This window comes from Oncorhynchus clarkii, chromosome 20 (genome assembly GCF_045791955.1).
Source record: "Oncorhynchus clarkii lewisi isolate Uvic-CL-2024 chromosome 20, UVic_Ocla_1.0, whole genome shotgun sequence".
NCBI lineage: Eukaryota > Metazoa > Chordata > Actinopteri > Salmoniformes > Salmonidae > Oncorhynchus > Oncorhynchus clarkii.
The window spans coordinates 3,202,563-3,226,980 of NC_092166.1; the positions used below are offsets into that span (position 1 = coordinate 3,202,563).

General features: G+C 44.6%; 1 protein-coding gene across 2 annotated transcripts in view; it reads left to right on the top strand.

Annotated features, from left to right (window-relative positions):
- The window catches only part of LOC139375794 (guanine nucleotide-binding protein G(olf) subunit alpha), a 129,010-nt gene that overhangs the window by 11,584 nt on the left and 93,008 nt on the right, over positions 1 to 24,418 (top strand). The window contains exons 1-4 of one of the 2 annotated variants that reach the window (XM_071117661.1): positions 15,629 to 16,966; positions 17,200 to 17,272; positions 18,312 to 18,366; positions 21,495 to 21,614. In XM_071117661.1, coding sequence (XP_070973762.1) covers positions 16,828 to 16,966; positions 17,200 to 17,272; positions 18,312 to 18,366; positions 21,495 to 21,614 — 387 coding nt within the window. In that variant the 5' untranslated portion in view covers positions 15,629 to 16,827. Of the gene's footprint in view, positions 1 to 15,628; positions 16,967 to 17,199; positions 17,273 to 18,311; positions 18,367 to 21,494; positions 21,615 to 24,418 lie in introns of those variants that run through there. The other variant, XM_071117660.1, reaches the window with a different exon arrangement.

Here is a 24,418-nt window from a genome sequence, read left to right on the forward strand (position 1 = left end):
ATACTGTATACTGGTTGTTGGGATGGACTGATACTGTATACTGGTTGGTGGGGTGGACTGATACTGTATACTGGTTGGTGGGGTGGACTGATACTGTATACTGGTTGGCGGGGTGGACTGAGACTGTATACTGGTTGGTGGGGTGGACTGATACTGTATACTGGTTGGTGGGGTGGACTGATACTGTATACTGGTTGTTGGGGTGTACTGATACTGTATACTGGTTGGTAGGGTGGTGGTGTGGACTGATACTGTATACTGGTTGGTGGGGTGGTGGGGTGGACTGACGCTGTATGTATACTGGTTGGTGGGGTGGACTGATACTGTATACTGGTTGGTGGGGTGGACTGATACTGTATACTGGTTGGTGGGGTGGTGGTGTGGACTGAAACTGTATACTGGTTGGTGGGGTGGTGGTGTGGACTGATACTGTATACTGGTTGTTGGGGTGGACTGATACTGTATACTGGTTGGTGGGGTGGTGGTGTGGACTGATACTGTATACTGGTTGTTGGGGTGGTGGTGTGGACTGATACTGTATACTGGTTGGTGGGGTGGACTGATACTGTATACTGGTTGGTGGGGTGGTGGTGTGGACTGAAACTGTATACTGGTTGGTGGGGTGGTGGTGTGGACTGATACTGTATACTGGTTGTTGGGGTGGACTGATACTGTATACTGGTTGGTGGGGTGGTGGTGTGGACTGATACTGTATACTGGTTGTTGGGGTGGTGGTGTGGACTGATACTGTATACTGGTTGGTGGGGTGGACTGATACTGTATACTGGTTGGTGGGGTGGACTGATACTGTATACTGGTTGGTGGGGTGGACTGATACTGTATACTGGTTGGTGGGGTGGACTGATACTGTATACTGGTTGGTGGGGTGGACTGATACTGTATACTGGTTGGTGGGGTGGACTGATACTGTATACTGGTTGGTGGGTAGGGCAGATACTGTATACTGGTTGGTGTTGTGGACTGATACTGTATACTGGTTGGTGGGGTGGACTGATACTGTATACTGGTTGGTGGGGTGGACTGATACTGTATACTGGTTGGTGGGGTGGACTGATACTGTATACTGGTTGGTGGGGTGGTGGTGTGGACTGAAACTGTATACTGGTTGGTGGGGTGGTGGTGTGGACTGATACTGTATACTGGTTGTTGGGGTGGACTGATACTGTATACTGGTTGGTGGGGTGGTGGTGTGGACTGATACTGTATACTGGTTGTTGGGGTGGTGGTGTGGACTGATACTGTATACTGGTTGGTGGGGTGGACTGATACTGTATACTGGTTGGTGGGGTGGACTGATACTGTATACTGGTTGGTGGGGTGGACTGATACTGTATACTGGTTGGTGGGGTGGACTGATACTGTATACTGGTTGGTGGGGTGGACTGATACTGTATACTGGTTGGTGGGGTGGACTGATACTGTATACTGGTTGGTGGGTAGGGCAGATACTGTATACTGGTTGGTGTTGTGGACTGATACTGTATACTGGTTGGTGGGGTGGACTGATACTGTATACTGGTTGGTGGGGTGGACTGATACTGTATACTGGTTGGTGGGGTGGTGGTGTGGACTGATACTGTATACTGGTTGTGGGGTGGTGGTGTGGACTGATACTGTATACTGGTTGTTGGGATGGACTGATACTGTATACTGGTTGGTGGGGTGGTGGTGTGGACTGATACTGTATACTGGTTGGTGGGGTGGACTGATACTGTATACTGGTTGGTGGGGTGAACTGATACTGTATACTGGTTGGTGGGGTGAACTGATACTGTATACTGGTTGGTGGGGTGGACTGATACTGTATACTGGTTGGTGGGGTGGTGGTGTGGACTGATACTGTATACTGGTTGGTGGGGTGGACTGATACTGTATACTGGTTGGTGGGGTGGACTGATACTGTATACTGGTTGGTGGGGTGGACTGATACTGTATACTGGTTGGTGGGGTGGACTGATACTGTATACTGGTTGGTGGGGTGGACTGATACTGTATACTGGTTGGTGGGGTGGACTGATACTGTATACTGGTTGGTGGGGTGGACTGATACTGTATACTGGTTGGTGGGGTGGACTGATACTGTATACTGGTTGGTGTGGTGGACTGATACTGTATACTGGTTGGTGGGGTGGACTGATACTGTATACTGGTTGGTGGGGTGGTGGTGTGGACTGATACGGTATACTGGTTGGTGGGGTGGACTGATACTGTATACTGGTTGGTGGGGTGGACTGATACTGTATACTGGTTGGTGGTGTGGACTGATACTGTATACTTGTTGGTGGGGTGGACTGATACTGTATACTGGTTGGTGGGGTGGACTGATACTGTATACTAGTTGGTGGGGTGGACTGATACTGTATACTGGTTGGTGGGGTGGACTGATACTGTATACTGGTTGGTGGGGTGGACTGATACTGTATACTGGTTGGTGGTGTGGACTGATACTGTATACTGGTTGGTGGGGTGGACTGATACTGTATACTGGTTTGTGGGGTGGACTGATACTGTATACTGGTTGGTGGGGTGGACTGATACTGTATACTGGTTGGTGGGTTGGACTGATACTGTATACTGGTTGGTGGGGTGGACTGATACTGAATACTGGTTGGTGGGGTGGACTGATACTGTATACTGGTTGGTGGGGTGGACTGATACTGTATACTGGTTGGTGGGGTGGACTGATACTGTATACTGGTTGGTGGGGTGGACTGATACTGTATACTGGTTGGTGGGGTGGACTGATACTGTATACTGGTTGGTGGGGTGGGCTTGATGTGTCATTTGACCATTTTATTTGCATTCCTCACATCTTAATCATTGTTAAGAGGTTTTCGTCCCAATATGATATTGTGTACTATAGTTAATACATATTATAAGAATCATATAAACTGAAATGGCTAATTTCGGTTCAATCAATTAGCTTAAATACGACTTCCCTATATAGTGCACTTCTTTTGTCCAAGCCGCATCCCTATTCTTTATATAGTGCACTACTTTCACCCATCGCTACAATTTCAGACACAGCCAGCCATAGCCCTGGTCTAAAGTAGTGCACTGCATAGGGAATAGGGTGCCATTGAAGCCCCAGTGTTCCTCTACAGTGAGGCCAGAGTGCTGGCTGAGCCCTTCGGACGGTTGATAAGACGAAGGTTGGTGTGTATTCTCTCTGTTTCTTTTGAAAGTGGACACCTTCCAAACAGTGTAACATTTCAGCCAGGCCAAGGTGTGCCGGCCCGGCTAATCTGGCTCACTTTATCTGTTTGTAGTAGCGCTCGGCAGCTGTTTCCTTGAGTAACGATACAGTCAGAAGGAAGTACATAAGTATCTGGTTGAAATACAATTCATCAGTTGTCATTGTGTTGTTAGGTGTTCTGGAACTGTGTTACAGAATTTACATTATAGAATGTTTGTTCTAGAATGTCTAGGTTCTAGAATATAACTAGTATTCATGATCACCACCTTGATGAGTGCTTCCCTCTTATCAGTCTGGCTTCATTTACATTCAAGCCACTTGACTTTGATAGGCCTACTTCATGCACTGTGTTCTGATTTGGTGGCAGGCCAAACTCACCTTTATTTCCTGGAAAGGAAGCAGGGAATCCATTGGTAGGCCACATTATAAACTGGAGGGTTTGAGCCCTGAATGCTGATTGGCTGACAGCCGTGGTATATCAGACCGTTTACCACGGGTATGACAAAACATATATTTTTACTGCTCTAACTATGTTGGTAACCAGTTTATAATGGCAATAAGGCACCTCGGGGGTTTGTGGTATATGACCAATATACCACGGCTAAGGGCTGTGTTCAGGCACTCCACGATGCGTCGTGCTTTTGAACAGTCCTTGGCTGTGGTATATTGGCCATATACCCCACCCCCTCGGGCATTATTGCTTAATTAGACCACATTAGGAAAGAAAGCAGGGGATCCATTGGTAGACCACATTAGGAAAGGGAGCAGGGGATCCATTGGTAGACCACATTAGGAAAGGGAGCAGGGGATCCATTGGTAGACCACATTAGGAAAGGGAGCAGGGGATCCATTGGTAGACCACATTAGGAAAGGGAGCAGGGGATCCATTGGTAGACCACATTAGGAAAGGGAGCAGGGGATCCATTGGTAGACCACATTAGGAAAGGGAGCAGGGGATCCATTGGTAGACCACATTAGGAAAGGAAGCAGGGGATCCATTGGTAGACCACATTAGGATACACAACACTGCTCGAGAGAAAGACTGCTGTGTGTCTAGCGTGCTGTGTTATAGCTTGCTTTGTGTGTTATAGCGTACCGTCCCTGTTATAGCGTACCGTCCCTGTTATAGCATACCGTCCCTGTTATAGCGTACCGTCCCTGTTATAGCTTGCTGTGTGTGTTATAGCGTACCGTCCCTGTTATAGCATACCGTCCCTGTTATAGCGTACCGTCCCTGTTATAGCTTGCTGTGTGTGTTATAGCGTACCGTCCCTGTTATAGCGTACCGTCCCTGTTATAGCGTACCACGTTTATAGTGTGTCAGTAGCAGTGTTCCCAGACGCCCTTAACTGCCTGTTCACAAATCGACCCGTCCACCCAGTGGAGTAAAAGTAAGGAACCTTGAGCCTTGGCTTGTGTGAGCCGGAGCAGCTCATAGGAGCAGGAGCTTGTCTCCTGTTTCTGTAGTGAGACAGCTTGATGTACAGGACACCCCCTGGACAGGACACTAGTCTATATCCTGTTTCTGTAGTGAGACAGCTTGATGTACAGTACACCCCCTGGACAGGACACTAGTCTATATCCTGTAGTGAGACAGCTTGATGTACCAGTACACCCCCTGGACAGGACACTAGTCTATATCCTGTTTATGTAGTGAGACAGCTTGATGTACAGTACACCCCCTGGACAGGACACTAGTCTGTATCCTGTTTCTGTAGTGAGACAGCTTGATGTACAGTACACCCCCTGGACAGGAAACTAGTCTATCGCAGGGCCTTATCCTCAATCTATCTCCTTAATGTTGAGTGCCATTTTTACAGTCTTTGGTATGACTCAGCCGGGGATCGATCTCCCAACCTTCCAATCTCATAGACGGACACAAACTACACCATAATAGGCACTCCTGTAAATCGAAATGGGATTGGATAGGTTTAGGTAATATGGTAATTGCTTTACCTTGCCTTCTGATTGTTGGTTGGATTTTATTTGTCCTATTTCTTATCCAATCACTTTAGTTATAAAGAATGAAAGACAACCTGACTGGATATACAGTGGGGAGAACAAGCATTTGATACACTGCCGATTTTGCAGGTTTTCCTACTTACAAAGCATGTAGAGGTCTGTAATTTTTATCATAGGTACACTTCAACTGTGAGAGACGGAATCTGAAAAAAAAAAATCCAGAAAATCACATTGTATGATTTTTAAGTAATTAATTTGCATTTTATTGCATGACATAAGTATTTGGTACATAAGAAAAGCAGAACTTAATATTTGGTACAGAAACCTTTGTTTACAATTACGGAGATCATACGTTTCCTGTAGTTCTTGACCAGGTTTGCACACACTGCAGCAGGGATTTTGGCCCACTACTCTATACAGACCTTCTCCAGATCCTTCAGGTTTCGGGGCTGTCGCTGGGCAATACGGACTTTCAGCTCCCTCCAAAGATTTTCTATTGGGTTCTAGTCTGGAGACTGGCTAGGCTACTCCAAGACCTTGAGATGCTTCTTACTCCTTAGTTGCCCTGGCTGTGTGTTTCGGGTCTTTGTCATGCTGGAAGACCCAGCCACGACCCATCTTCAATGCTCTTACTGAGGGAAGGAGGTTGTTGGCCAAGATCTCGCGATACATGGCCCCATCCATTCTCCCCTCAATACGGTGCAGTCATCCTGTCCCCTTTGCAGAAAAGCATCCCCAAAGAATGATGTTTCCACCTCCATGCTTCACGGTTGGGATGGTGTTCTTGAGGTTGTACTCATCCCTCATCCTCCAAACCCGGCGAGTGGAGTTTAGACCAAAAAGCTCTATTTTTGTCTCATCAGACCACATGACCTTCTCCCATTCCTCCTCTGGATCATCCAGATGGTCATTGGCAAACTTCAGACGGGCCTGGACATGCGCTGGCTTGAGCAGGGGGACCTTGCGTGCACTGCAGGATTTTAATCCATGACGGCGTAGTGTGTTACTAATGGTTTTCTTTGAGACTGTGGTCCCAGCTCTCTTCAGGTCATTGACCAGGTCCTGCCGTGTAGTTCTGGTCTGATCCATCACCTTCCTCATGATCATTGATGCCCCACGAGGTGAGATCTTGCATGGAGCCCCAGACCGAGGGTGATTGACCGTCATCTTGAACTTCTTCCATTTTCTAATAATTGCGCCAACAGTTGTTAGGTGACTGACATTTCTTAATTTGTTAATTTGAATATTTATAAGTAATAACCTTAATAATAATAATAATTAAGTGTAATGGCTTGTTTCCAATCGGTTTGTATTAAGAATCATATCCATGTACACAAATGTACTAACAATTGTTACCTCCTATTTTTTGACCCCCTTTGGGGGTTGGATAACCTGATCCTAGATCTGTCATTAGGAGAAACGCGTAACCTTGAGCCACCAAAACACAGTGGGAAAGCCCCCACAGCTTACTCAGCCAGGACTTTGGCCCCTCAAGAAACAGGCTGCTTCTGAAATAGCATCCTGTTCTCCTATATAGTGCACTACTTTTTTTCCCCCAGAGCTTTGTCTGTTGTTAGGGGCAACCGTGGGAAGCCCCCACAGCTTCCTCAACCCTCACGGAATGTCTCTGTGTAAAAAAAAAATAAAAAAGCAAGTGAATTTTGCTGCTTTTCTTAAGTGGGTTTTTAATCATTGACCATCAACACTGACCGTCGCTACTGTCATGTTGCCGGTAGCAACAGTAGGCCATGATCAACAAAAGGTCTTGAAGCTGGCATGGACTATTTGCTGCTGTCATGATAGGCCACTCATCCTACATAAAGTATAGTGAGTTCTGTTGAGGATGTTTTAAAAATCTGTTGCTTTAATACTGTAGCTATATTTAGTTAACTAGAATCTGTAGTTGAAACATTAATTTTGACTTATTTATTATATATAACCATTAATTCTTGAAGAATGTAACTTTTATAAATGCCTCATGAATTTAGTTCAACTGTCACACTCTCATCAGAACCCAAAATAGAAGCTTGTTCTCCTCCAATGTTTGTAAACATTGTATATGTAAACAAACACTGGTTAAAACTATAATGTTGATATCATGGATGGTCAGTCCTGTATAGTCTCATAACATTGTTATAACTATAATGTTGATATCATGGATGGTCAGTCCTGTATAGCCTCATAACATGGTTATAACTATAATGTTGATATCATGGATGGTCAGTCCTGTATAGCCTCATAACATGGTTATAACTATAATGTTGATATCATGGATGGTCAGTCCTGTATAGTCTCATAACATGGTTATAACTATAATGTTGATATCATGGATGGTCAGTCCTGTATAGTCTCATAACATGGTTATAACTATAATGTTGATATCATGGATGGTCAGTCCTGTATAGCCTCATAACATGGTTATAACAATAATGTTGATGGTCAGTCCTGTATAGCCTCATAACATGGTTATAACTATAATGTTGATATCATGGATGGTCAGTCCTGTATAGTCTCATAACACGGTTATAACTATAATGTTGATATCATGGATGGTCAGTCCTGTATAGCCTCATAACATGGTTATAACAATAATGTTGATGGTCAGTCCTGTATAGCCTCATAACATGGTTAGAACTATAATGTTGATATCATGGATGGTCAGTCCTGTATAGCCTCATAACATGGTTATAACTATAATGTTGATATCATGGATGGTCAGTCCTGTATAGTCTCATAACATGGTTATAACTATAATGTTGATATCATGGATGGTCAGTCCTGTATAGTCTCATAACATGGTTATAACTATAATGTTGATATCATGGATGGTCAGTCCTGTATAGTCTCATAACATGGTTATAACTATAATGTTGATATCATGGATGGTCAGTCCTGTATAGCCTCATAACATGGTTATATAATGTTGATATCATGGATGGTCAGTCCTGTATAGCCTCATAACATGGTTATAACAATAATGTTGATGGTCAGTCCTGTATAGCCTCATAACATGGTTAGAACTATAATGTTGATATCATGGATGGTCAGTCCTGTATAGTCTCATAACATGGTTATAACTATAATGTTGATATCATGGATGGTCAGTCCTGTATAGTCTCATAACATGGTTAGAACTATAATGTTGATATCATGGATGGTCAGTCCTGTATAGTCTCATAACATGGTTATAACTATAATGTTGATATCATGGATGGTCAGTCCTGTATAGTCTCATAACATGGTTATAACTATAATGTTGATATCATGGATGGTCAGTCCTGTATAGCCTCATAACATGGTTATAACTATAATGTTGATATCATGGATGGTCAGTCCTGTATAGCCTCATAACATGGTTATAACTATAATGTTGATATCATGGATGGTCAGTCCTGTATAGCCTCATAACATGGTTATAACTATAATGTTGATATCATAGATGGTCAGTCCTGTATAGCCTCATAACATGGTTATAACTATAATGTTGATATCATGGATGGTCAGTCCTGTATAGCCTCATAACATGGTTATAACTATAATGTTGATGGTCAGTCCTGTATAGCCTCATAACATGGTTATAACTATAATGTTGATATCATGGATGGTCAGTCCTGTATAGCCTCATAACATGGTTATAACTATAATGTTGATATCATGGATGGTCAGTCCTGTATAGTCTCATAACATGGTTATAACTATAATGTTGATATCATGGATGGTCAGTCCTGTATAGCCTCATAACATGATTATAACTATAATGTTGATGGTCAGTCCTGTATAGCCTCATAACATGGTTATAACTATAATGTTGATATCATGGATGGTCAGTCCTGTATAGCCTCATAACATGGTTATAACTATAATGTTGATATCATGGATGGTCAGTCCTGTATAGCCTCATAACATGGTTATAACTATAATGTTGATGGTCAGTCCTGTATAGTCTCATAACATGGTTATAACTATAATGTTGATATCATGGATGGTCAGTCCTGTATAGCCTCATAACATGGTTATAACTATAATGTTGATATCATGGATGGTCAGTCCTGTATAGCCTCATAACATGGTTATAACTATAATGTTGATATCATGGATGGTCAGTCCTGTATAGCCTCATAACATGGTTATAACTATAATGTTGATATCATGGATGGTCAGTCCTGTATAGCCTCATAACATGGTTATAACTATAATGTTGATATTATGGATGGTCAGTCCTGTATAGCCTCATAACATGGTTATAACTATAATGTTGATGGTCCGTCCTGTATAGCCTCATAACATGGTTATAACTATAATGTTGATATCATGGATATGTCAGGCCTTGCGTCCATTTCTCTATCTATTAATCTGAGACTGGGTACATTTCTCCAGGCCCTTCCCTCAGCTTTTTACCAAAACAGAGGCGGGTTGACCCTTTGTTATTGTTTCAGAGGAGAACGAACCGTTTATCACTTTCGGTTGGATGTGGCTCTTCACTGAACACTCATTAGGCCTGCACGGACCGTACCAGGAAGTCACTGTACTTTCTGTTTGCTTCCTCCTTATCGTTGGCTCGATCTTCTATTTTTACCAATAAAGAATAGCTTGTAGGCTACATTACCACAGTATCTCCCCAAACAAACTCTACTTATAACTGTGAACGCTTTTGTCTAGTCAAGTTTTCTTTGCTCAATGGCGACCATTGAAAAGGGCTGGGCTTGCAGCAGTAGCAACACCACCGTCTGTAATGCCTGCTCTGCCGATCATAGCCACTAGGTGGTGCTAAGGAGCTACTCACTGTGTTTACCTTGCCCTTTGTGGCAGGGAGACGGGGTTAAAATACCAACACCAGTTTACGGATGGATTGAATTGGGCCAGTCTGGGTTTATATACAGTAGAGCAAGCTAGGCACCAACACTCATCTCCCTTTTACAAAAAACATGAGCATTTTGTTTTCATAATGCCTATTATAAAAACAGTCATAACAATAATAACTATCAGATGGTTCAAATATCCATGGACACAGTCAGGGTTGTCTCTATTTACCACAGCCACAAAGATAAAGAGGAGTTGTGGACACTGACAGGGTTGTCACTACTTACCACATCCACAAAGATAAAGAGGAGTTGTGGACACTGACAGGGTTGTCACTACTTACCACAGCCACAAAGATCAAGAGGAGTTGTGGACACTGACAGGGTTGTCTCTATTTACCACAGCCACAAAGATCAAGCGGAGTTGTGGACACTGACAGGGTTGTCACTACTTACCACAGCCACAAAGATCAAGAGGAGTCGTGGACACTGACAGGGTTGTCACTACTTACCACAGCCACAAAGGAGTTGTGGACACTGACAGGGTTGTCACTACTTACCACAGCCACAAAGATAAAGCGGAGTTGTGGACACTGACAGGGTTGTCGCTATTTACCACATCCACAAAGATAAAAAGGAGTTGTGGACACTGACAGGGTTGTCACTACTTACCACAGCCACAAAGATCAAGCGGAGTTGTGGACACTGACAGGGTTGTCACTACTTACCACAGCCACAAAGACCAAGAGGAGTTGTGGACACTGACAGGGTTGTCACTACTTACCACAGCCACAAAGATCAAGAGGAGTTGTGGACACTGACAGGGTTGTCACTACTTACCACAGCCAGTGGTCTGTTCTCATTGACGTCAGTGAGTGCTTCCATGGTTTAAAATCTGAACAGGCATTTAGAAAATATAATGAATAACAGACATTTTGAATTTTATATGAACACACTCTATATATAAATATAGAATAGGTCAATACTTTAATGAATTGATCTGTGAAAATGGATATATATTTAGCCGTTTTTACGACAACAGTTGTCACCAAGTGCTTCACAGTTACCCAGCCTCCAAAACCAGCGGTGTTGTCGGGAACATAGGGGAACCTGAGGAAGAAACCTTGAGGGGAAACACACTCAGGGGCACTATTTGAAACAGTGGCATATTGGTATTTATTTAACTAGGCAAGTCAGTTAAGAACAAATTCTTATTTACAATGACTGTCTACCTCGGCCAAACCCTAACCCCACCCCACCCAGCCAAACCCGGACGACTCCGCCCAGATGTAGTAAGTAGAGGTCGACCGATTATGATTTTTCAATACCGATTATTGGAGGACCAAAAAAAGCCGATATTGATTAATCGGCCGATTTTTATTTTTTATTATTATTTTTAATAGATTTTTATTGTATTTGTAATAATGACAATTACAATAATACTGGATGAACACTTATTTTAACTTAATATAATACATCAAAATCAATTTAGCCTCAAATAAATAATGAAACATGTTCAATTTGGTTTAAATAATGCAAAAACAAAGTGTTAGAGAAGAAAGTAAAAGTGCAATATGTGCCATGTAAGAAAGCTAACGTTTCAGTTCCTTGCTCAGAACATGAGAACATATGGAAGCTGGTGGTTCCTTTTAACATGAGTCTTCAATATTCCCACGTAAGAAGTTTTAGGTTGTAGTTATTATAGGACTATTTCCCTCTATACCATTTGTATTTCATATACCTTTGACTATTGGATGTTCTTATAGGCTCTATAGTATTGCCAGTGTAACAGTATAGCTTCCGTCCCTCTCCTCGCTCCTACCTGGGCTCGAACCAGGAACACATCGACAACAGCCACCCTCGAAGCAGCGTTACCCATCGCTCCATAAAAGCTGCGGCCCTTGCAGAGCAAGGGGAACAACTATTCCAAGTCTCAGAGCGAATGACGTTTGAAACGCTATTAGCGCGCACCCGGGTAACTAGCATTGCGAAGAGCCGCTGGCAAAAGACACGAAAGTGCTGTTTGAATGAATGCTTACGAGCCTGCTGCTGCCTACCACCGCTCAGTCAGACTGCTCTATCAAATCATAGACTGAATTAGAATATAACAACACACAGAAAAACGAGCTTTAGGTCGTTAATATGGTCGAATCCGGAAACTATCATCTCGAAAACAAAACGTTTATTATTTCAGTGAAATACGGAACCGTTCGGTATTTTATCTAACGGGTGGCATCCATCAGTCTAAATATTCCTGTTACATTGTACAACCTTCGATTTTATGTCATAATTATGTACAATTCTGGCAAATTAATTACGGTCTTTGTTAGGAATAAATGGACTTCACACAGTTCGCAACGAGCCAGCCGGCCCAAACTGTTGCATATACCCTGACTCTGCGTGCAATGAACGCAAGAGAAGTGACACAATTTCACCTGGTTAATATTGCCTGCTAACCTGGATTTCTTTTAGCTAAATATGCAGGTTTAAAAATATATACTTCTGTGTATTGATTTTAAGAAAGGCATTGATGTTTATGGTTAGGTACACGTTGGAGCAACGACAGTCCTTTTTCGTGAATGCGCACCGCATCGATTGTATGCAACGCAGGACACGCTAGATAAACTAGTAATATCATCAACCATGTGTAGTTAACTAGTGATTATGATTGATTGTTTTTTATAAGATAAGTTTAATGCTAGCTAGCAACTTACCTTGGCTTCTTACTGCATTCGCGTAACAGGCAGGCTCCTCGTGAGGCAGGTGGTTAGTGTTGGACTAGTTAACTGTAAGGTTGCAAGATTGAATCCCAGAGCTGACAAGGTAAAAATCTGTCGTTCTGCCCCTGAACAAGGCAGTTAACCCACTGTTCCTAGGCCGTCATTGAAAATAAGAATGTGTTCATAACTGACTTGCCTAGTTAAATAAAGGTGTGAAAAAAAAAATGTGGATGTAGTAATGGTGGTGGTGGCGGATATAGTAATGGTGGTGGTGGCGGATGTAGTAATGGTGGTGGTGGCGGATGTAGTAATGGTGGTGGCGGATGTAGTAGTGGTGGTGGCGAATGTTGTAGTGGTGGTGGAGGTAGTAGTTGTGGATGTAGTGACAGTGGTGGTGGATGTAGTAGTGGTGGTGGCGGATGTTGTAGTGGTGGATGTAGTAATAGTAGTGGTGGAGGATGTAGTAATAGTGGTGGAGGATGTAGTAATAGTGGTGGAGGATGTAGTAATAGTGGTGGAGGATGTAGTAATAGTGGTGGTGGATGTAGTAATAGTGGTGGGTGGAGGATGTAGTAATAGTGGTGGATGTAGTAATAGTGGTGGTGGATGTAGTAGTGGTGGATGTAGTATTAGTAGTGGTGGATGTAGTAATAGTAGTGGTGGAGGATGTAGTAATAGTGGTGGAGGATGTAGTAATAGTGGTGGTGGATGTAGTAGTGGTGGATGTAGTAATAGTGGTGGAGGATGTAGTAATAGTGGTGGTGGATGTAGTAATAGTGGTGGATGTAGTAATAGTGGTGGATGTAGTAATAGTGGTGGATGTAGTAATAGTGGTGGTGGATGTAGTAATAGTAGTGGTGGAGGATGTAGTAATAGTGGTGGATGTAGTAGTGGTGGATGTAGTAATATTGGTGGATGTAGTAATAGTAGTGGTGGATGTAGTAATAGTGGTGGTGGATGTAGTAATATTGGTGGATGTAGTAATATTGGTGGAGGATGTAGTAATAGTGGTGGTGGATGTAGTAATAGTGGTGGAGGATGTAGTAATAGTGGTGGTGGATGTAGTAATAGTGGTGGTGGATGTAGTAATAGTGGTGGTGGATGTAGTAATAGTGGTGGTGGATGTAGTAATAGTGGTGGTGGATGTAGTAATAGTAGTGGTGGATGTAGTAATATTGGTGGATGTAGTAATATTGGTGGATGTAGTAATATTGGTGGATGATGTAGTAATAGTGGTGGAGGATGTAGTAATAGTGGTGGTGGATGTAGTAATAGTGGTGGGTGGAGGATGTAGTAATAGTGGTGGATGTAGTAATAGTGGTGGAGGATGTAGTAATATTGGTGGATGTAGTAATAGTAGTGGTGGATGTAGTAGTGGTGGAGGATGTAGTAATAGTAGTGGTGGATCTAGTAATAGTGGTGGTGGATGTAGTAATAGTGGTGGTGGATGTAGTAATAGTAGTGGATGTAGTAATATTGATGGAGGATGTAGTAATAGTAGTGGTGGATGTAGTAATAGTAGTGGTGGATGTAGTGGTGGAGGATGTAGTAATAGTGGTGGTGGATGTAGTAATAGTGGTGGGTGGAGGATGTAGTAATAGTGGTGGTGGATGTAGTAATAGTGGTGGGTGGTGGATGTAGTAATAGTGGTGGTGGATGTAGTAATATTGGTGGATGTAGTAGTGGTGGATCTAGTAATAGTGGTGGTGGATCTAGTAATAGTGGTGGTGGATCTAGTAATAGTGGTGGTGGATCTAGTAATAGTGGTGGTGGATCTAGTAATAGTGGTGGATCTAGTAATATTGGTGGATGTAGTAGTGGTGGATATCGTGGATGTAGTAGTGGTGGAGGATGTAGTAGTGGTGGAGGATGTAGTGGTGGTGGAGGATGTAGTAGTGGTGGAGGATGTAGTAGTGGTGGAGGATGTAGTAGTGGTGGTGGATGTAGTAGTGGTGGTGGATGTAGTAGTGGTGGATATAGTGGATGTAGTAGTGGTGGAGGATGTAGTAGTGGTGGAGGATGTAGTAGTGGTGGTGGATGTAGTAGTGGTGGATATAGTGGATGTAGTAGTGGTGGAGGATGTAGTAGTGGTGGAGGATGTAGTAGTGGTGGATATAGTGGATGTAGTAGTGGTGGAGGATGTAGTAGTGGTGGAGGATGTAGTAGTGGTGGAGGATGTAGTAGTGGTGGAGGATGTAGTAGTGGTGGATATAGTGGATGTAGTAGTGGTGGTGGATGTAGTAGTGGTGGATATAGTGGATGTAGTAGTGGTGGAGGATGTAGTAGTGGTGGATATAGTGGATGTAGTAGTGGTGGTGGATGTAGTAGTGGTGGATATAGTGGATGTAGTAGTGGTGGAGGATGTAGTAGTGGTGGTGGATGTAGTAGTGGTGGATATAGTGGATGTAGTAGTGGTGGTGGATGTAGTAGTGGTGGTGGATGTAGTAGTGGTGGAGGATGTAGTAGTGGTGGTGGATGTAGATGTAATAGTGGTGGATGTAGTGGATGTAGTAGTGGAGGATGTAGTAGTGGTGGTGGATGTAGATGTAATAGTGGTGGTGGATGTAGTGGAGGATGTAGTAGTGGTGGTGGATGTAGTAGTGGTGGTGGATGTAGTAATAGTGGTGGATGTAGTAATAGTGGTGGATGTAGTAGTGGTGGTGGATGTAGTAGTGGTGGATGATGTAAGCAGAGGTTTTTAGTATTATTCTATTGGATTATTTTCTGTCTGGCAGTCGGATATTTGCTATTATCCAGTGCTACAGTAAAAATGACATATCGTGAACGTTTTCTTTATTTTGAGATACAATACAAACATCTTAAAATAGAAACCTACTAAAACAAACATACACCATCTATCAGACCGTCCGACGCAGCCATTTAAACAGGCCGGACAGGAAAGGTCTTTGAACATGCGCAGTAGCCTAGTTACTGTGTACATACCACGGGCCTCGAGGACAGCGGCTGAACTGTCAGTTGCGCGTCGGTGTGGAGAGTTACCGCGGTGCCGTGAACCCCTTTCCCACGGGTGATCGCGAATGCTTTTTTTTTTTTTTTTTTTAAGCAGAGGGGCTCTGTTGCACACGCGGGTCAATATAAATAGAAAACCACCGAGAATGTGACGACAGCAGGAGTGGACTACCGAGGAAGACTACCGAGGCAGCAGACTGAGCCGTGAATGCAAATGGCAGTAGTGATCGGAGTTGGCAGTAGAAGGGATAGAAATTATCTCCTTTTTTTATGCGCCTAGTTTGGGTTTTACTTTTGTTCTGGGGCTTTCAGACCGTCTATTTGTATAGTTGTAACTTTGGCCTTTTTTTTAAATTTAATATTGTTTTAGGTGATCGGTTTAGGCCTTTAGTGTAAGTGACTGATAAGCTGTGTGTAGGCCTGTGTTACCGTGTGATATTACTTACGATTGACAAGCTACACCCGACATCAGGACAACCCCAACGCACTCGATCCAGCCGACTCTCCGTCGATAGAAAGACCCTAACTTCCTGCCCAGCTTGTCTGGTGCAAACGGAAAACCCGCTCTCCTCTCTTCGTTTTTTTTAGGGCTGATTAAACCAGCCGCGGGGAAGGTCTTGGGTGACACATGTGATTGTAATGACCCTCCTACCCTTCTCACAGAAATGATACAATGATATGTGAGCGGATTGTAGGTGTGTGTGAGCCAGCTGCAGTGTTACATTGTGGCAGAGGAAGGTTTCTCTGTGGCTCGGTGCACGGCTACTTCCTGGTACAACAGAGAGAGGCAGTGCTGAGTTAAAAACACCAAATAGACACATACTGAGAAGAGGGAAGGAACGAGAGAAACACTTGGCCTGTTTCCAGAAATCTAAACCTTGGTTATCTTGTGTATTTCTCTGTTATTTCAACGATTCGAGTGATTTTGAAGGGGCGAATCAAGAATTAGTTTTGGATGCCGAAGGAAGGTCCCGTTGGTTGCGGGTAAAAAGGAATCGTAACGGGGAGGAAGGAACATAGCCCTCCCAACGGCGGACAAGCGTCGCACAGATTTTATTTCACACCATTGTTTTTTTTTTTTTTTTTGTAATACATTTATTATTATAACATCTTCGTGTGTTTAATATTTTTTGAGAGACGAGGTTAGTTAACGGAAGATATGGGTTGTTTGGGCAACAGCAAGACTGAAGATCAACGCGTCGACGAAAAGGCACAACGAGAGGCGAATAAAAAAATTGAAAAACAGTTACAAAAAGAAAGACAAGCGTATAAAGCGACGCACCGGCTGTTATTATTGGGTACGGTTATATAAACGACTTGGCCCGAACACGGTGCGATCTAAAATATCCTTCATTAAATTACCCCATTATGTATTGGAAAGCCCTCGCTACATGTCATGGTGTATCGATGGAAGCGAAGCCTAGAAATTTGCTTCGTTTTGACAACATTCTAATTCATTTTGACCCCTTTTGATCGTTCGGTTATCAGCAACATATTGTAACATTCAGTCCTGTCTGCTTCATTCCCGAAGGTGCTGGAGAGTCCGGGAAAAGTACTATTGTGAAGCAGATGAGGATTCTACACGTCAATGGTTTTAACGCAGAGTGAGTACATGTTATCCACTGTTGTTACAGGCCCTACTGCATCTCCATTTGACATATAGGCCCAGATATATATATATATATATATATATATATATATATATATATATATATATATATATATATATATATATATATATATATATATATATACACACACCCATTTCATAACATATTTGGTTATTCTCATGGTCTCCCTGCCTTTGGGTGAGACTGTCAAGATGATAATAGGCCTGTAGAGAACTGAATAGATTTTCCTCGGGCACTGCAGAGCCTAGGCCTCCTCTATCAGTGGCCAACACTCAAATGTACTGTACAGTCAGGCGACTACCACTATCACTGATCGCTCTCTCTCTCTGCTTACAGCAGACACCGATATAGGCTTCAGCGTGTGAGACATGAGATCTCCCTGACTGCCTGTTATTACAGCAGTCACATTGTTCACTGTTATGAAGTTATGTATGTCATAACTATGTTGACTATTATTGGGGAGAGGCCCGTGTCTATGGATAATGTGTTTAGCTGTAATGCCTCCTGTGCCTGTGATAGTGGCCTATGTCTGTCTGAGTTGCATACCCCTACCAGTACAACCGTAGGACCGATCTTACTGCCTGTCTGAGTTGCATAGGACTACAGTTGTACTGGTAGAGATATCTTACTGCCTGAGTTACATAGGACTACTGTTGTACTGGTAGAGATATCTTACTGTCTGTCTGAGTTACATAGGACTACTGTTGTACTGGTAGAGATATCTTACTGCCTGTCTGAGTTACATAGGACTACTGTTGTACTGGTAGAGATATCTTACTGCCTGTCTGAGTTACATAGGACTACAGTTGTACTGGTAGAGATATCTTACTGCCTGTCTGGCCTGAACACATACCGACTCTAGTGTGTTAACATCAGGTCCTAGAACCGCAGTTGAACCACACTAGCTTCAACCCTGTGATCTTTAGCTTCTTAGACGAGCGCTATTGTGATGTTGTTGTTATCTTGTTGGTTACCGTCTCCTCACGCCTGTGTTCTGTCCTCCTTTTGACAGAGAAAAGAAACAGAAAATACAAGATATTCGGAAAAACGTGAAGGACGCGATAGTGGTGAGTAGGATAGTATTAATCTGTGTCTTTCCTGTTTCAAAAAAAAATATCAACTAGTCTATTACTCTGTCTGCACTATACTGTAAATGGTACCCCTTTCCCTATACTGTATAGTGCCGTACTTTAGATCAGGGCCCTGTTCCCTATACTGTATAGCGCAGTACTTTATATCAGGGCCCTGTTCCCTATACTGTATAGCGCAGTACTTTATATCAGGGCCCTGTTCCCTATACTGTATAGCGCAGTACTTTATATCAGGGCCCTGTTCTCTATACTGACAGCCTAGACAGTAGCCCAGGGCCCTACATAGGGAGTAGGGTGCCATCTGAGATGACAACCTAGACAGTAGCCCAGGGACCTACATAGGGAGTAGGATGACAGCCTAGACAGTAGCCCAGGGCCCTACATAGGGAGTAGGGTGCCATCTGAGATGACAGCCTAGACAGTAGCTCAGGGCCCTACATAGGGAGTAGGGTGCCATCTGAGATGACAGCCTAGACAGTAGCTCAGGGCCCTACATAGGGAGTAGGGTGCCATCTGAGATGACAGCCTAGACAGTAGCCCAGGGCCCTACATAGGGAATAGGGTGCCATCTGAGATGACAACCTAGACAGTAGCCCAGGGCCCTACATAGGGAATAGGGTGCCATCTGAGATGACAACCTAGACAGTAGCCCAGGGCCCTACATAGGGAATAGGATGACAGCTTAGACAGTAGCCCAGGGCCCTACATAGGGAGTAGGGTGCCATCTGAGATGACAGCCTAGACAGTAGCCCAGGGCCATACATAGGGAGTAGGGTGCCATCTGAGATGACAGCCTAGACAGTAGCTCAGGGCCCTACATAGGGAGTAGGGTGCCATCTGAGATGACAGCCTAGACAGTAGCCCAGGGCCCTACATAGGGAATAGGGTGCCATCTGAGATGACAGCCTAGACAGTAGCCCAGGGCCCTACATAGGGAATAGGGTGCCATCTGAGATGACAACCTAGACAGTAGCCCAGGGCCCTACATAGGGAATAGGATGACAGCTTAGACAGTAGCCCAGGGCCCTACATAGGGAGTAGGGTGCCATCTGAGATGACAGCCTAGACAGTAGCCCAGGGCCATACATAGGGAGTAGGGTGCCATCTGAGATGACAGCCTAGACAGTAGCTCAGGGCCCTACATAGGGAGTAGGGTGCCATCTGAGATGACAGCCTAGACAGTAGCTCAGGGCCCTACATAGGGAGTAGGGTGCCATCTGAGATGACAGCCTAGACAGTAGCCCAGGGACCTACATAGGGAATAGGGTGCCATCTGAGATGACAGCCTAGACAGTAGCCCAGGGCCCTACATAGGGAATAGGGTGCCATCTGAGATGACAACCTAGACAGTAGCCCAGGGCCCTACATAGGGAATAGGATGACAGCTTAGACAGTAGCCCAGGGCCCTACATAGGGAGTAGGGTGCCATCTGAGATGACAGCCTAGACAGTAGCCCAGGGCCATACATAGGGAATAGGGTGCCATCTGTGATGACAGCCTAGACAGTAGCCCAGGGCCCTACATAGGGAGTAGGGTGCCATCTGAGATGACAGCCTAGACAGTAGCCCAGGGCCCTACATAGGGAGTAGGGTGCCATCTGAGATGACAACCTAGACAGTAGCCCAGGGACCTACATAGGGAGTAGGGTGCCATCTGAGATGACAGCCTAGACAGTAGCCCAGGGCCCTACATAGGGAGTAGGGTGCCATCTGAGATGACAGCCTAGACAGTAGCCCAGGGCCCTACATAGGGAGTAGGGTGCCATCTGAGATGACAGCCTAGACAGTAGCCCAGGGCCCTACATAGGGAGTAGGGTGCCATCTGAGATGACAGCCTAGACAGTAGCCCAGGGCCCTACATAGGGAGTAGGGTGCCATCTGAGATGACAGCCTAGACAGTAGCCCAGGGCCCTACATAGGGAGTAGGGTGCCATCAGAGATGACAGCCTAGACAGTAGCCCAGGGCCCTACATAGGGAGTAGGGTGCCATCTGAGATGACTGCCTAGACAGTAGCCCAGGGCCCTACATAGGGAGTAGGGTGCCATCTGAGATGACAGCCTAGACAGTAGCCCAGGGCCCTACATAGGGAATAGGGTGCCATCTGTGATGACAGCCTAGACAGTAGCCCAGGGCCCTACATAGGGAGTAGGGTGCCATCTGAGATGACAGCCTAGACAGTAGCCCAGGGCCCTACATAGGGAGTAGGGTGCCATCTGAGATGACAGCCTAGACAGTAGCCCAGGGCCCTACATAGGGAGTAGGGTGCCATCTGAGATGACAGTAGCCCAGGGCCCTACATAGGGAGTAGGGTGCCATCTGAGATGACAGTAGCCCAGGGCCCTACATAGGGAGTAGGGTGCCATCTGAGATGACAGCCTAGACAGTAGCCCAGGGCCCTACATAGGGAGTAGGGTGCCATCTGAGATTACAGTAGTCCAGGGCCCTACATAGGGAGTAGGGTGCCATCTGAGATGACAGCCTAGACAGTAGCCCAGGGCCCTACATAGGGAGTAGGGTGCCATCTGAGATGACAGCCTAGACAGTAGCCCAGGGCCCTACATAGGGAGTAGGGTGCCATCTGAGATGACAGTAGCCCAGGGCCCTACATAGGGAGTAGGGTGCCATCTGAGATGACAGTAGCCCAGGGCCCTACATAGGGAGTAGGGTGCCATCTGAGATGACAACCTAGACAGTAGCCCAGGGCCCTACATAGGGAGTAGGGTGCCATCTGAGATGACAGCCTAGACAGTAGCCCAGGGCCCTACATAGGGAGTAGGGTGCCATCTGAGATGACAGTAGCCCAGGGCCCTACATAGGGAGTAGGGTGCCATCTGAGATGACAACCTAGACAGTAGCCCAGGGCCCTACATAGGGAGTAGGGTGCCATCTGAGATGACAACCTAGACAGTAGCCCAGGGCCATACATAGGGAGTAGGGTGCCATCTGAGATGACAGTAGCCCAGGGCCATACATAGGGAGTAGGGTGCCATCTGAGATGACAGTAGCCCAGGGCCCTACATAGGGAGTAGGGTTTGTTTTGTTTTTAAAATGTATTTATCCTGTATTCATCCATCTCACCGCCGGCGTGCGTCTCCTCTTTCTAGACGATAGTGTCAGCCATGAGCACCTTGATACCCCCAGTCTCTCTCGCCAACCCCGAAGACCAGTTCAGAATCGAATACATCAAAAGCATAGCTCCTCTCTCGGACTTTGACTACACACAGGTAAGATAGCTGTTTTAGGTTTTCATTCAGGTGTGTGTGTGAGAGAGAGAGAGCGCTTGGTGTGGTCACCAACAGTGGATTGATTTGAGACGTGTATGATATCTGTCAGATATATATATATATATATCATGTAGCTGTTGTAATAATGGATGCTGTTTTGTTCAACTTTGCATTTATGTTTTTAGTTCCTCTTTTTCATTCCTCTGAGTTCCAGATGCAGACCCCCCCCCCCCCCCCCTCTCTCCCGGCTGCCAGTTTAGACCAGCGCCCTATTCCCTATATAGTGCACTACTTTAGACCAGTGCTCTATGCCACCCTATTCCCTATATAGTGCACTACTTTAGACCAGAGCCATATTCCCTATATAGTGAACTACTTTAGACCAGAGCCCTATTCCCTATATAGTGAACTACTTTAGACCAGAGCCCTATTCCCTATATAGTGCACTACTTTAGACCAGAACCATATTCCCTATATAGTGAACTACTTTAGACCAGAGCCCTATTCCCTATATAGTGAACTACTTTAGACCAGATCCCTATTCCCTATATAGTGCACTACTTTAGACCAGAGCTCTATGCCACCCTATTCCCTATATAGTGCACTACTTTAGACCAGAGCCCTATTCCCTATATATAGGGTGGCATTATGGGACACAGTCTTCTGCTTGGTGTTGATCAGGGCCCCTGATAAAGTCCGGTCACATGACAGGCCAAATGGGAATACACACCGTGTTTTTCATCATTCTGGAAATCATCATCCTTTGAAAGTTTGTGTGTATATTTATATTATTATTTATATTATTATTATTATTTATATATATTTTATTATTATTTATATATATTTATATTATTTTTATATTTATATATATTTATTTATATTTATATATATTTATACTTATTTATTTATATATATTTATATATTTTTATTTATTTATATTTATACATATTTATACTTATTTATTTATATATATTTATTTATTTATATATATTTATTTATATATATATTTGTATATATTTATACTTATTTATTTATATATATGTATATATATTTATTTATTTATATTTATACATATTTATACTTATTTATATATATTTATATTTATTTATTTATTTATATATATTTATATATTTATATTTATATATATTTATATTTATATATATTTATATTTATATATATTTATATTTATTTATATATTTATATATATATATATATATATATACACACAAAAGGTTCTCAGTTGATTCTTGTCAGGGTAACCGAACAGTTAGGCCTGATTTTTCTTATGTATCCTGTTTGTGATGATGATAATTTTGCTGCAGGCCTTTAGTTATTATCTAGTAGTTACTTGAACTTGCTTTCATCGTGATTCCTAGAGATCGTCCCAGACAAGTTCAGATTGGATTTATTTGGTTGACACTGTTCTTGTTTACTGGATGTCCTTCTAATCTCACCCGTTGTAATCCACAACTTTCTTGAGATGTTTTCTCCCTCTTTTTTTTAAAGAATGGTGATGACAGCATGAAGCTTACTAGCTATACACTGACAGGATTAGTGTCTGTCTGCATGGTAACTTAGCCTGTCTGTCTGCATGGTAACGGAGCCTGTCTGTCTGCATGGTAACGGGGCCTGTCTGTCTGCATGGTAACGGGGGCCTGTCTAAAAAATCAATACAAATGTGATTTAATTGTGCAACCCTAGTGGGTACTACAGGTCTAAGTTGTTGTGGTGGGGTGGCACTGGGAGGACCAGTGTTGGTGTGGGTTGGCACTGGGAGGACCAGTGTTGGGGTGGGGTGGCACTGGAAGGATCTGCGTTGGGGTGGGGTGGCACTGGAAGGATCTGGGGTGGGGTGGCACTGGGAGGATCACTGTTGTGATGGGGTGGCACTGGGAGGATCACTGTTGTGGTGGTGTGGCACTGGGAGGATCAGGGGGGGGGGGGGGTGGGGTGGCACTGGGAGGATCAGTGTTGTGGTGGGGTGGCACTGGGAGGATCAGTTTTGTGGTGGGGTGGCACTGGGAGGATCAGTTTTGTGGTTGGGTGGCACTGGGAGGACCAGTGTTGTGGTGGGGTGGCACTGGGAGGATCAGTTTTGTGGTGGGGTGGCACTGGGAGGATCAGTTTTGTGGTGGGGTGGCACTGGGAGGATCAGTGGTGGGGTGGGGTATCACTGGGAGTTCCAGTTTTGTGGTGGGGTGGCACTGGGAGTTCCAGTTTTGTGGTGGGGTGGCACTGGGAGGACCAGTGGTGGGGTGGCACTGGGAGGACCAGTGATGGGGTGGCACTGGGAGGACCAGTGTTGTGGTGGCACTGGGAGGACCAGTGTTGTGGTGGCACTGGGAGGACCAGTGTTGTGGTGGCACTGGGAGGACCAGTGTTGTGGTGGCACTGGGAGGACCAGTGTTGTGGTGGCACTGGGAGGACCAGTGTTGTGGTGGCACTGGGAGGACCAGTGTTGTGGTGGCACTGGGAGGACCAGTGTTGTGGTGGCACTGGGAGGACCAGTGTTGTGGTGGCACTGGGAGGACCAGTGTTGTGGTGGCACTGGGAGGACCAGTTGTGGGGTGGCACTGGGAGGACCAGTTGTGGGGTGGCACTGGGAGGACCAGTTGTGGGGTGGCACTGGGAGGACCAGTTGTGGGGTGGCACTGGGAGGATCAGTGTTGGGGTGGGGTGGCACTGGGAGGATCAGTGTTGTGGTGGCACTGGGAGGACCAGTGTTGTGGCACTGGGAGGATCAGTTGTGGGGTGGCACTGGGAGGATCAGTTGTGGGGTGGCACTGGGAGGATCAGTGTTGGGG